The sequence below is a fragment of the Nannospalax galili genome, unplaced genomic scaffold, assembly GCF_000622305.1.
Source record: "Nannospalax galili isolate Female #2095 unplaced genomic scaffold, S.galili_v1.0 scaffold406, whole genome shotgun sequence".
Lineage (NCBI taxonomy): Eukaryota > Metazoa > Chordata > Mammalia > Rodentia > Spalacidae > Nannospalax > Nannospalax galili.
In genome coordinates this window covers 4,885,992-4,900,057 of record NW_008357033.1, presented here as the reverse complement: position 1 = coordinate 4,900,057, position 14,066 = coordinate 4,885,992, and the positions used below count along the sequence as shown (strand labels likewise).

Here is a 14,066-nt window from a genome sequence, read left to right as displayed (position 1 = left end):
TTGGAGAACCTTCTATGTTTGTGCACATAAATGGATCTCATTTTTTAAAACTGTTGTATAATATATCACGGACTAGATGTACCATAATTTATTTTTCCCACTCACTTTCCAAAGACAGAAATGCATTTTTCTATAAAGGTTGTAGCTTTTGAAAGACTTGTAGATTTTTTTTCAAAATATAAGATTTTTATTTATGCTAATGGAGAAACCCACATCACACTGACAATGCAAATATTTAGCAACACCCCTCCTGGTGACTAAGTTTTCCCAAGTCCCTTCAGGTGCCTGGCATCTCTGGGAGATAGCTCTTGCCCATTGTCAAGTCTCTGTGTAGAGCAAGAGGCTGTCTCAAGAAGAGAGGCAGAGTTCTCACTTTGATTTGTGCCCTGGGTCCTGACACAGACCGCTAGCTGGCCCAAAAAGAGCAGTCATGGAGCCTCAGCCATCTGGGCTTTACGTTTGTGTCACAGCGATGAGAACACTGCTCTACTGTCAATGCAGTGTGGTTAGCATCAGAGTTCAAAGCACCAGTTGTGTCTGAAAATTAACCATATTTCAGTCTTTCATCTCTCCAGCAGGTAGAGCTAGATTGTCTCTAGGTGCCACTATTAGGGAACAGAGGTTCAGAGAGAGGTACCCACCTGCCGTTGCCCATGCTACCGCACAGTGAGTAGTACTGGAAGTCGCTCTATAGTGGCCCCTCCTGGAGTGATGGGGAAGTGCAGTGTTTTATGTTGAAGCAGACTCAGGTGGACAGTGAAAATGGCTGTTTGGCCTGTTTTTCCAAGGGGCAGAGACAAGCCACCAGGAGACAGGCAGAATAAAGTGTCTTCCATGATGGAGACAGGGTATGAAATGGTCACAGTTTGTGTGTGCAACAAGCCTTGGTTTTCGGGAGATGCATGTCCCCTTACATCTCTATGGGGTAGTGATTGGACCAGGGTGGGAGGAAGAGTTCAGCCCCTCCTACAGCTGAATCACTCTGAATAAGGACCAACTCACTTTCATGTTTGGGTGCCTCACTTTCCCACCTTTCAAATGGGAGCATGAGATGGAGTGGTCACAAGGAGCACCCTGCTCCTGTGATGTGGATCCCAGGAAGACCAGGAGGGGGCCTTTGAGGACCAAGTGTGCAGATCAGTGAGACTTGCATTTCAGGTTAATGAAATTAATAATTTCACCAGTCTATATCCCAAGGTTGTATGGGACAGCACTCGAACTAAAACAGGTGTTTGCTGTTTTTCTGAAATGTTTCATTTGGGAGGCACTGCTTGGGTCTAGCTCTCCCTTGGTACAGATAACTGATATTTTCACAGCATCTGGCAAGATTTCCACTGGCCAGCCCCATACTCCCCCTACCCTTTAGCCCCTTTCCCTGCTTACATAGAATAGTCTAAAGTCACGAGCTGAGAGACTTCATAAAGAAGTCTCACCATGGAAGGAGGGCAAAAATTCAGTTTGACTCAGAAAGGACAAGTGGGAGCTTTAAAGTAGTTGAGCTGTGTCTACATTCGGATCACGTTAGATGTCCCCGCTCCCCTCCATGTCCCTGGGTGCACAGATACACTACAGGACTCTGCTCACATAGAAATCACTCAGCGCTGTGATCACACAGTCACAGGTCCACTATTAAACTCCAAATCCACAGCTATACTGTATCTGCCTCTGTGTGTGTGTGTGTGTGTGTGTGTGTGTGTGTGTGTGTGTGCATACAGTAAGTGTACCCACCACCCTGTAAAAATTCATAATCATTAGAGACTCCAGATCTGCTGGACACCCCACCTGGGGCTGCTGAGTATCAAGAGATGCCTCCCTGCCCTACCTCTGCCCGTTAAGAATCAGGATATGGTCACAGGCATGCACACCAGACAGCAGCTATCAAACCTATGCAGAGCCTACCACGGCCCTGACAGACTCAGATACAGGGGATGCCCATGTATGTGCAGTGTTTCCTGCAGAGGCCAAGCTATACTCAAGTTCTCTGAGTGGTTCTTACAAGAGGCACAAGGTGTCCACTGTGTGCAGGGGTCGGAACAGCCTAAGGACTCACATTCCCGTGCCTGGTTCCCTGAGAGATGGGGAAGCGGGTGGGAGGTTTCTTGAGGCCCTCCCTCGGAAGAGTGGGATCAGTATCTGAAGGTAGTAGCAATAAAGCGCAAGCAAGCCTGAGCAATGTGTGCTGGTGAAGGTAGGAGCCAGTTGCAGGGCTGTCGGGGAAGAATGGAAAACACACGTTGTTCTTGCTCAGTAAATCGAGGAAGGTTCTCAGAAGGAGGTAGTCCCAAGGGCTCTGGGCACTAAACCTGTCAGCAGACAGAGGGCAGAGGGCAAGAAACAGTATTCTGGATAAGAGCCCTATGTAAGAGCCCTACGAGTCAAGACTGAGAGAGCAATTCCAGGCATGTGCAGGTCTGGTAGAGAGGGAGGTAAATGTGATACCATGAGGCAGAAGGAGACTTTGGGATAACCTCAGAGAGGCCATTGTGAGCCCAGGAGCTGGACCATTGCAAGGAGCTTAGGAGCCGTGGAAGTTCTGGAGAAGGTTGAGGACACATTCAGAGCCTGTGTGAGGGTGAGCTCCTGGCCCCTTGCTGTCCTCATTTCCTCTTCTTGTCTCCTTTCTCTTCCCACCTGGTTTCTAGCTTCCTCCTCCAGCCTTTCTCAGCACCACTACCACCACCCCTGCCGCCCCCATGATCAGCAGTGGGCAGAGGTGTGGCCTCTTAGCCCCATGTTTGGGTCTGCCAGCCTCTTAGCCTGCAGCACTTCCTGAGTTTGCTGTGGCCTCCAGGGGGCTGTGAGCCTGGCAGCTGCTGAGAGACTCCAGGAAAGCAGACAGGGCCCATGGAAACCCTGCCAAAGAGCAAAAAGCTAACTCCATGGATGAGATCTGAACCAGCCACTGCCCTTCTCAGCTTGACCAGTGACCCACATCCCAGAGCTGTCAGCACTCAAGGGGACCTCAGGCCTGAGATCACATGGCAACCAGCTTCCTTCTGCCCTGCCTCCCCAAACCATCATCTCCACACAGAGCTGGATCTCTCCTCTCCTAAGGAAGCTGGTGGTCATGCAGCCCAGCCCACCCAATTGACTGATGTAGGGGGTACAGGTGGCACCCAAGAACTTGTAACTTCCGCTAGTCACTGGGAGAGGCTGAGGCCACTGGTCTAAGGACCACATACCCCCAGCAGCATGGAAGGAAGTTCTTGGCACCCTGAGGCATGACCTGGCCTAGTTCAGTCAGCCACTTGTGTGGGCCCCAGGCAGAAACACCTTATAAATGACCCAGTGACTCTGGTGTGAGGCCAGGTTTGGATCCTGTATCTTAGATGTGGCTCAGAATGGCAGTACTAGTGACTGACAGCCATCAGATCTTCTGCCACTCTGAGTGCAGGAAAGGTAGGCACTGTCACCGTTCAAAAATCGCACATGAGGAAAATGAGACCCAGAGAGGGAAGGCCACCTGCCCAAGGGCACAGAGCTGAGGAGCAGCCTGGGTATCCTGTTCCACTTCACTTCATCCAACTACCATGAGTTCCCAAAGTCCTGACAGAGGTGCCTTTTTGGCTGGCCTCTGGCAGGAGACAGAGCCCATAGACTCCCACACAGGCCTACCACAGGGCTATAAATGCCTACCCTGCACACATCACTGAGCCACCTCCAAGGTACAAGGTCCCAGCCTGATCCACCCTTGAGCATATGTGCACCCACCCACAATCCCCTGCTCATGCTCAGTCGCACAGCTGTCTTGGACAGCCTCTTGGACACTGTCTAATTTGAATCACTGTTGTTTTATTAAATGAAGGCAGCAGGGCTGTGAACTGCCTGTATAGTTTCAATTTCCTAAGCACTCCAAGGCTGTTGGCCTGGGCTGCCATAAGCCTAGTCATCAGATACAGGCATTGTGGGTGCTAGGTAGGAGCCTGTCCAGCCTGCCCCTGACCACATCAGGCTGAGGAAGACAGCAGGAGCACATCAGGGTCCCCACAGAAGGACCCTGAGCCTCAGTGTACATGTTTGTATGACACAGCAGAGGACAGGGCAGACCCATATACTATCAGAGCCTTAGTTCTGTGGAATCTTCAAGTGAGGTAGCCCTAGGCCCCCCAGAGAGGGTGTGTAGTCTACTCAAGGTCACACGGCAAAGAAAGACAGATTCTAGCCAAGTCTCCAGACCTAGATAGAGGAGTGCAGCTGCTGCTGAGGCTCTGATACCATCAAAGCCAGAGTACTGCAGGCAGATGGGCTGATGGTCCAGAAAGTATGGGTCAGTGCATTTGCACAGCACATACAAGGCACTGGGTTCCATCTCCAAAACTGCAAGAAAAGAAAAAGCGTCCAGCATTCCAGGCCCAGGGCAGCACTAGTGACGTGGCAGTGGGCGGCAACTGTGGTATGGAATTCAGTGGCAATGGTGGTAGCATGGGTTGGAGATTACATGGCAGTTGGTGATGTGGCAGCCAGTGCTGTGTAGTAGTAGTTGGTTTATCACCCCCTAGGAACAGTCAGTCCCATGCACTCTCCAGCCTGCTCTGTCCCTAGCCCCAGTCACTGCCTCCCCCTTTGGGGAGCAGGAGCAGTTTGTGGAAAGTCGGCACTGCTGTTTTATTTTAAAGATGGGGAAGCTGAGGCACCAAAACAAAATCATTTATCCAGATTGACTCAGAGCTAGGATCTGAAGCCAGACTGTCTGAGTCTGAAACTCACCTAGGTTCTTGGAGCTCAACACCCCCAGCTCCAGCCTGGCCCCAAGAGGAAGGGGGAGGTTAAGAAGTCACAGTTACTGTCCACTGTCTCAGAGGTCCTGTGAGACAGCCCAAGGGCCCTTCTGGATCAGCCCTGGCAGAGTGTTCCAGGATTTCCATTCCCTGAGATGCTGAAGCTTAGAGGCCCATGTGGACATCCCAGGCAGGAACCCTCACATCAGACAAGTCAACACTTCCACATGCTCAGGACAGGGCTAGACAGAAGGAAGCTGTCAACAGATCAAACAGGCCCAGTCCAACTCTGGCTCCTCATTCTTACCAGCAGATCGGACCTGGCCTACCCCGGAATTTTTCTCAGCACTAAGTAAGGCCAGTACAGGGCCTCCTGGCTACTGAGTAGGCCATGATCCCTCTCTCTCAGGTATGATGTTGGTCTCATTGTGACCTGTCTCTCTGTTCCTCTGAAGCCCAGGCCTGGACTGCAAGGACCCTAAGTGCTTACAGCCACGAGGCACAAGCCTCTGTACACTGCTTTCCTGGGTTCCTGAGACACAGTGGAGGTTCAGGAACTATGAGCTGAGATGATGAATGGGTGGGTAAGCCCACAGAGGACTGACTAAGAATCCAAGAGCCAGGTCATACTGGGTCACTAGGGGCTGGCAAGATGGCTCTGCAGGTAAAGGTGCTTGCCGCCAAGCCCAGTCTCCAGAACCCACATGGTAGAAAGATAGAACTGACTCACAAAGTTGTTGTCTTCTGATGTCCATGTGTGCCATAGAGCATGTGCACATGTACACATATGTACACAAACACACACACACACACACAATAGATTACTAGATTTTGTAAATGCAACAGTCCCCATCCCAACATGCTCCCAGCTTCTGTTTTCCCTGAAGAGGACTGGACAGCCTAAAGTTCTCAAGGGTTGTACCTCTCTCTCCAACCCTGGATCATCCAAGATGCTCCCATCACAAGGTCCTAACCTTAGTTACAAAAAGTCCATAGACTGTTTTCCCAAAGGAGGTCACAGTCCCAAGTCCTGGGAACTGGGATTAGATAGTCACAGGTCTCTTGTTTACAATGGTCCCTCTAAGAATTTTTCAGCTTTAAGACCATGTGACGGTTGAACCCATCCAACCATCTTGACTGTCACCTTCATTACCACACTCAATAAATTATAGCAGATGTCTGACACTTTAGTATAAACAGATCTTTGAGGGGATAGAGAGATGGCTCAGCAGTTAGAGCACTGGCTGCTCTTGCAGAGGACCCAGGTTCAGTTCCCAGCACCTGCATGGTGGATAACAACCATATGTAACTCCAGCTACAGGGGACCTGATGCCCTCTCAGCCTCTGAGATCTTTGCATGCAGGTGGTACACTTGCATACATGCAGGCAAAACACTCGTACACATAAAATACAAATAAATAAATTTTTAAAAATAAATGAAGGGCTGGAGAGATGGCTCAGTGGTTAAGAACACTGGCTGTTCTTGCAGAAGACCTGGGTTCGAATCCCAGTACCCACATGGCAGCTAACAACTGTCTATAACTCCAGTTCCAGGGGATCCAACAGCCTCTTCTGTACTCCGAGGGCATTGCACAACACGGGTGCACTTACCTACATGCAGGCAATACATGCATACACATAAAGTAAAAAATAATAAAATAAAATATTTTAAAAAATAAATAAATAACGGGGTTTTGTGTGAAATGACTCCATCTAGCTATTAGTTACCTTCTGTTGCTGTGATAAAAACACTGACCAAAACCAACTTAGAGAAAAAAGGGTTTATTTTATCTTACACCTCCCAGGTCACAATTCAACACTGAGGAAAATCAGGGCAGGAACCTGAAGCATAGCGGTACACTGCTTACTGGCTTGCTACCCTGACCTGTGCTCAACCTGTGTTCTCATACAACATAGGACCACCCACCCAGGGGTGGCACTACCCACAGTTGGCTGAACCATCCCACATTCCTCAACAATCAAGAAAATGCCACCCCCCCCCACACACACACACACTCACAGGCCAATCCAATGAAGGTGATTCCTCAACTGAAGCTCCCTCTACCCAGGCGTGTCGAGTTGACAACTGACGCTCTCTAGCACACCAGCTATACAGTGTTATAAGCCGATGAGGGTGGGCTTGGCTGAATGATAATGTTTGGGGTCAGATGTATGGAATGCGATTTTGATTTGCATGTTTATAGCATTGGAACCCCACCATGAGTCTGGAATCATCCATGTCTCTAGGCTCATCCATACCCACTGCAGTGTCTCCAGCCTAGCAGAGCCCTCAGGGCCTGGCTCACTGGGAGCACTGGACTCCTGGGATGAGTGCTGTTAGGTTCCTGCCCACTCCGTCCCCTCTGCAGCTCCCAGGGGCATGCACACGTCTCTCCCAGTCTCAGCCCAGCCTGTCTGCCCTCTGACCACAGGTTTACCGGGCACCGCTCCAGACCTGGAAAAGAGGAAACAGATTTTTGGGCAAAACTTCATACCTCCAAAGAAGCCAAAAACCTTCCTGCAGCTGGTGTGGGAGGCACTTCAGGATGTGACACTCATCATCCTGGAGATAGCAGCCATCATCTCCCTGGGACTGTCTTTCTACCACCCACCAGGAGAGAGCAATGAAGGTAGAGTGCCTGGGCAAGTCGGGGAGCACACTAGAGGGAGCATGCTTGCTGGGACTCCCGCCTCAAAGATCAATGCATGTAAAGATCAATACATGTCATATCAGTTGCATTCAGATCCTTGGCACCTGTGTATGTCTATAAAGTTATCAGGTAGATTTCAATGGTAATGTTTATCACCTCTACTAATTCATAGCTGTCTGGACTTGGGAACTGCAGGCAGAAGTTCACTTCCTCCTCACTTGATCCACAAAATGACCCTGTGGGCAGATGCTATTCTTGCCTGAGTCCCCGAGCATGCAAATGATACACCAAGGTCACCCAGCAAGGGCGGCTGAGTCACCAGCATCAGTGGCCTGAAGTGACCCTGCTGAGCAGGATAAGCTGAGGGCAGCTGGCAGAGTGTAAAGTGGAGCTCCTGGGGCCAACAGAGACCCTAGGTTCCAGACAGATGGCTGTGGCCTCTGCCATCTCTGGGGTGCACAAACTGAGGACCCAGAGCTCATGGGTGAGGGCTTGGAGTGTGACCCTAATTGTCCTGGATCCACTTCTGCCCCTCGTGGCGCCTGGGCTGGCCATACACTGGATGGAAGGCAGCTGTTTACACTGTACCCCACTAGCAAAGGGATGGAAGGAGAGAAGGCAGGAAAAGGTTCCTCACAGCCTGGCCCCACCAGGAAAAATGGAGCACCATCCACCAGCTTCAACCACGTTCTCTATGAACCCACCGTGTGGGAGTCCATCTGTTATGTTACTGACCTGCCCTCATCTCACGCACCCGAGAGCCAGCATCTCAACCCACAGAGCTCTGGCTGGCACATAGTCCCATTCCACAGGGCAGATGAAGGTACTAGGACTGGCAGGAGAAGATAGTTGTCTGGAGATGTTCTGAGACATGGGCTATGGCACCACGCCAGGTCTTGGGCTGCCCTCAGTGGGGACAGTGACAGCAAGCCTGGATGAGAGACTCACACCTGGACCTGTTTCCATGGTCAGGTGTGGGGCAAGTAAAGAAATACAGCCCTGGGCTGCATGGAGGATCTGGCTACCTCCTGAGAAGGAATAGGTTCTTAGCAGGTGGGAGAGTGAGGGCGCAGACCCCAGAAGGATGTAGGCTCAAATCCAGGTGCACTGACTTGGGGCAAGGGACTGCCCCCTGCAGCTCTGCCTTCTGATCCATGGAAGAGATATGATTCTTGTGTGGATACAGGGTAGCAGGGTCTGTCCTGAACAGTGTGTAACAGGCACTCTTGAAAAGGGCCACCGCTTCCCAGTGTCCAGCACAGCCTGGTGCTTGGTAGGTATTCTCTCACTTTCCAGCTGTCCACAAGGAGGCTCAGTGAGGCCACATCACTTACTGGGGTTATACAGCAGAGCCTCAATTTTGAAGCCAGGCCTTTCTAATTCCAGAGTCCCAAAGAGATCCATTGTCTTGAAACTGTCCCCATGAGAGCCCCATTGTGGAAACAGATGAAGGGAGAGACAGCTATCCCTCTTGCATAGCAAGTGGCAAAAAACAAGGACACTCTAAGTCTTATAAAATAAGGCATCAGCCTCTGACTAAGTGCCATTGTCCCTGCAGTGACCTGGGCTGAGTGGAACCTGATACATGCTGGGTGTGCCCAGGATCTGCCATCTTTCTGTCCCCCAGCCCCCAAAAAATATCAGCAGTCCTCCTCTCTCACTTCCAGCTGAAGCCTTGGAGCTAAGGTGGACAGTAGCTCCCAGAATCCCTCAGGGGAGGGTTGGGAACCCCTTGGCTTGGGGATGGGGGGCAGCGTCAGGGCCAGGGCTGTTATCAACCTCAACACCCTCAATCTGCTTCCTGGAGACCCACCTCACCACAGCTGGAAGACCTACAGAGGACATCAGCAAATCTGCATCTCATACCCAGAACTAGCACCACACTGGCAACTCAGACAGTGGCTCTAAAGCCATGCTGCCTAGGGTGGTGTCTCACTCCACACCTGCCCTTCCTAGCTTGGGAGGTTACTAGGCCTCTCTGAGAATCCTCAACATCCCTAACAGTAGAGGAGACAGAGCATGCACTCGTACGTTGACTGGGAGAAAACCCTTTGTCCAGGGTGAGGCACACAGAGGCACCAGATCAAATGGGTCAGTGTCAACTGATTATCAGCAACTGTTATAGCTGGGCTTTAGGTCCCAATAGAGGAGCTGCTCTCATCTGGTGGCCTGGCACTCTTCCTTTTCTCTCTGTAGGATGTGCCACAGCCCAGGGCGGAGCAGAGGATGAAGGCGAGGCAGAAGCAGGGTGGATTGAGGGGGCTGCCATCCTGCTGTCTGTTATCTGTGTGGTCCTGGTCACAGCCTTCAATGACTGGAGTAAGGAGAAGCAGTTCCGGGGCCTGCAGAGCCGCATCGAGCAGGAGCAGAAGTTCACTGTGGTCCGGGCTGGCCAGGTGGTCCAGATCCCTGTGGCCGAGATTGTGGTTGGAGACATTGCCCAGATCAAATATGGTAACTGTCCTCCTGCCACACTTCTAGAGTTGGAGTCTGGGTAGAAGTGGAACAGAACAGGCAGACACAGAAAGTTTGGCCCAGGGAATGGGGTGAGTCCCTAAAAGCTGAGATAGTGGCAAGATATGTTCTGAGACCCTGAGGGACCCAGAAAGGAGAAGGTTTCCTGAATTCAATTAAATCAAAAATGTCAAATTCGTTGCCTACGTGCCATTGCTCTCCAACTTCCACCCAGAGCAGACATGACCGATCAGTCACCACTCATAGTCTGGATACAGCTTCAGAAGCCTTCCCAGCATTCTAAGTGCCACTAATAGTCTGAGTGGTGTTATGAGACAAAAATCCATGTCCTGTGCCTGAGTTGGCTGCCAATGAGGGTTTGTGGGGTTGTAGGGGTTAAGGGGAACAGAAGTGAATCGGCCGGGCCTGGCACTGCTGTCGAGAAAGTGGGCAGGCTGGCTCCAAAGAGGGTTTGGACCAGATATGACCTGGGTAAGCAGGGAAAACTGAGGTGACCTCCTCATTCAACCTTCATGACTCACTTGACTAGAGTGTCCTTAGTCCACCCAAGACAGCCTGGTCTGTCCTGAAAGACTTCCTGCCATACCTAGACTAGAGAAAATAGGAGGGGAGGAAAGATAGGCCAAGGACACATCAGACCAAAGGAAACACATTATGGAAGACCTGCTAGTGTGGGCCGGGGTGGCTCTGTACAGGTCCCAAGGATGGCTCTTTAGCCACCCACTGGCCTACAGGCACCATCTTGATTCTGCATGCTTAGGCTCAGTCAGAACCCTCCCTCAGGGGATGCTCCAGCCTCTCTGGCTGCCTGACTCTGCTGACCCCACCCTTCCCCCACCAGGTGACCTCCTCCCTGCCGATGGCCTCTTCATCCAGGGCAATGACCTCAAGATTGACGAGAGCTCACTGACAGGGGAGTCTGACCAGGTGCGCAAGTCAGTGGACAAGGACCCCATGCTGCTGTCAGGTAAGATTAGATGTAGTCTTCAATGCTCCTATGTAGTGCTCCCAGTTCCTATCCCCACAGGGTAGGAAGTGCACAGGATCCCTGGTTCTGGGTTTGCCGGCAGGCTCAACTCCTGATGAGCACACACCCTTCTCCCAGGCAAGCACACATTGAGCCTGCCATGCACAGAGCCATGGCCAGGCTTAGGTCTACTGAAGCAAATGTCACAGAGTGCCCTATCCATGCAATGTAACTTCTAGTGGCTTGGTTTCCTGAAAAGCCAAGTACCAGAGATGAGAAAGAATCAGTCAGTGGCAGTCTTTCTGGATATCTATTGTGTGTCAGGACCTACGGCCATGGGAGTGGAGAAGGCCAAGGAAAACTGGCCCTGAGGAGCCAGTGGGATGTGAGAAGAGAGGTTGTGAGGAAATGCTGGGAGTCATGGGGGTGTGCAGAGTTCGATCAGGCAGAGGTGACTAGGAAGTCAGAGGAGGGAGCTGGCTTTGAGATTCCTGGGGAAGGACACATCCCACAGAAAAAAAAAAAAAAAAAACAAGCTCAGAGGTCCAGGAACAGGACATCACTGGAAGAGGGACCATTCTGGAAGGGGAGGAAGGATAGCAGGAGATGGATGCCATGCTTCTGGACCATGGTCAGGAATTGGGACTTATTCTGAGTGGGTTGGAGTTCCCTAGACCAGGTTACGAGAGTGATTGACAACATTGGCATTCTTTTTTTAATTTTTTTTAAAATTTTATGTGTATGAGTATATTGTCTGCATGTATGTAAGTACACCCGTGTCATGCAGTGCCTGCAGAGGTCAGAAGATGGCATTGGATCCCCTGGAACTGTAGTTACAGACAGTTGTTAGCTGCCATGTGGGTGCTGAGAATTGAACCCGGGTCTTCTGCAAGAGGAGCCAGTTCTCTTAACCACTGAGCCATCTCTCTAGCCCCAACATTGGCATTCTCTTTTTTTTTTCATTTTTTTATTTATTGATTTTTTGTGTGTGTGTTTCATATAGAACATCCCAAACAATCTTATTCTTCTATATACCTGCATCCCAAATGGCACCCTCCCATAGCCCCCCAAAGGAGTCCATATAATCTATCATCCCTGTTACTGTCCACTGTGTTGTTGGCGCCCCCAGGCGTTCCCCAGTGCTTGTCCATCTGCTGAGTCTAGTCAGCCTATCTAGAGTTCCTTGTTTTATGAAGGAACTCATAAAACAGCAAGTTCCTCATCTAGCAGCAAGCTGTTGCCAATTTTCCTTTAGATAAGATGGGAGTCTGCTGTTCATTTTCCCACTTCTATGCTGTCTTACTGTCTGGGAGTCTCTTGGGCCACCCTGGCCAACAACTCAAAGGAAGGTATCTCGTGCCTGGCATTTTTTCTTGTTATGTAGCCTTTAGCTATACACATGAACTCTTAAAGAATTATATTGATCCCTTTAATCTTTAGTTATACTTTCCTTTTGGGTGTTTAAGATGATACAGTTGGCCCAGATAAGCCAATTTATTTTTACTCTTAAGGTCGTTTGAGGATCTGTTCCTCAGGGGTCACATGGGCTTGGGAGAAGCCCCTGGCTCCTTTCTTTTACCAATTCCACCTATGTAAAGATAAGTCAAAGGTCCTCCTCGACCACGGTTGGCTTCACTTGGAAGCATGGAGGAAATGTTTCACTGTGTTGACCCTCCTCTTTGTAGACTGGACACTGGTTCAAGTCCATCTGGTGGGGTCTCCATGGCCTCCTTGATCAAAATGACAGGTGACTCACCACAGTTACAGGACATTTTGAGAGGTGCTCATAGTTCCCTGGAACTTAGTAGACCTTGGAGGGCAAGGAGCAAAAACTATCCTTTAAGTCCCTCTGATCAAATTACTAAAGGCCTCAAAGTATGGCTGTTAAACATTCAAGAAGGTTAGTTCCACCAGTCTGGTACTTTTAATTACCATGTGCTATGTATATAAAGGTTGGGCAAAGACCACCTGTTCTCAGATAAACCTTGCCTAGACATATATTATGTTCCTGAGCTAGTTGTATGTATAATTTGTCAGTAGGTTGTTGGATTAAGATGGTTCCCTCTGGATTTTTAAAACTAGCTAAACATTATCTCTCACATTGTCTAACCCTTCCACCATGGTTTCCCCATTTAAAGTGCCCCCATTTTTCCCATTTCTCCTTTAATAATATCCTTCTCCTATGGTCCCACCTGTCTTGAGTGGTATAACTGGGTCTTTCACTTTATCCCCAAGGTTCTTTATATAGCCCTCCCTCCTCTCCCCTTAAAATAACCTCATTTTTTCCATATCTCCCTTATTAACACCTGTTTCCTACTGTTCTTCTCTTTCAGATTCTTTCTTTTCCTTTACCTCCTTGGTTCCTTTTCATTATCCTGGTTCCTGTAGTTATGTCTGGATACATACTCACTTATCAGTATTTGGTGCTAGGATTCGCATATGCAGGAGAACATACATCTTTTTTTCCTGAGTCTGTGCTACTTCACTTAGTGTAACAGTTTTTAGTTCCACCCATTTACCTGCAAATTTCATGATTTCATCTTTCTTTATTACTGAGTAAAACTCCATCGTATAAATGAACCACATTTTCATTATCCACTCATTGGTTGAGGGACACTTAGGTTGCTTCTATCTCTTAGCTATTGTGAAAAGAGCAGCAACAAACATGGATGTACAAGTGTCTCTGCAATAGGATGAGTTCTTTGGGTATATGCCAAGAAGTGGTATAACTGGGTCAAATAGTAGGTTCACTTTTAGGGGTTTTTGTTTTGATGTTTTTGAGACAGGGTCACCCTGTAGTCCCAGCTGGCCTGGAACTCAACTCTCTATGTAGACCAAGCTGGCCTCAAACTCACAGAGATCCGCCTGCCTCTGCCTCCCAAGTGCTGGGATAAAAGGCGTGTGCCACCATGCCCAGCCAGTTTTTTTAAGAGTTCTCCACACTGAATTCCATAGGGGTTGAACAAGTTTGCAATCCCACCAGCAGCGGATGAGCGTTCCCCTTTCCCCACATCCTCTCCAACATTTGGTATCACTTATTCTCTTGATCTTAGCCAGTCTCATTGGGGTAAGATGAAATCTTAAAGTGGTTTTAATTTCATTTCCCTAATTACTAATGATGTTGAACACCTTTTAAGATGTTTCTTGGCCTTCTTTATTTCTTCTTTTGAGAACGCTCTGTTCAGCTCGTTAGCCCATCTTTTAACTGGGTTACTTCTTGTCTGATTCCCAGTTCTTTGCTGGGTTACTATCTGG

General features: G+C 49.5%; 1 protein-coding gene across 11 annotated transcripts in view; it reads left to right on the top strand.

Annotated features, from left to right (window-relative positions):
• The window catches only part of Atp2b2 (ATPase plasma membrane Ca2+ transporting 2), a 361,587-nt gene that overhangs the window by 238,946 nt on the left and 108,575 nt on the right, over positions 1–14,066 (top strand). For all 11 annotated transcript variants that reach the window (XM_008854882.2, XM_008854881.3, XM_008854887.1 and 8 more), the window contains 3 exons: positions 7,151–7,348; positions 9,566–9,823; positions 10,686–10,811. In XM_008854882.2, the coding sequence (XP_008853104.1) occupies positions 7,151–7,348; positions 9,566–9,823; positions 10,686–10,811 (582 nt within the window). The remainder of the gene's footprint in view (positions 1–7,150; positions 7,349–9,565; positions 9,824–10,685; positions 10,812–14,066) is intronic.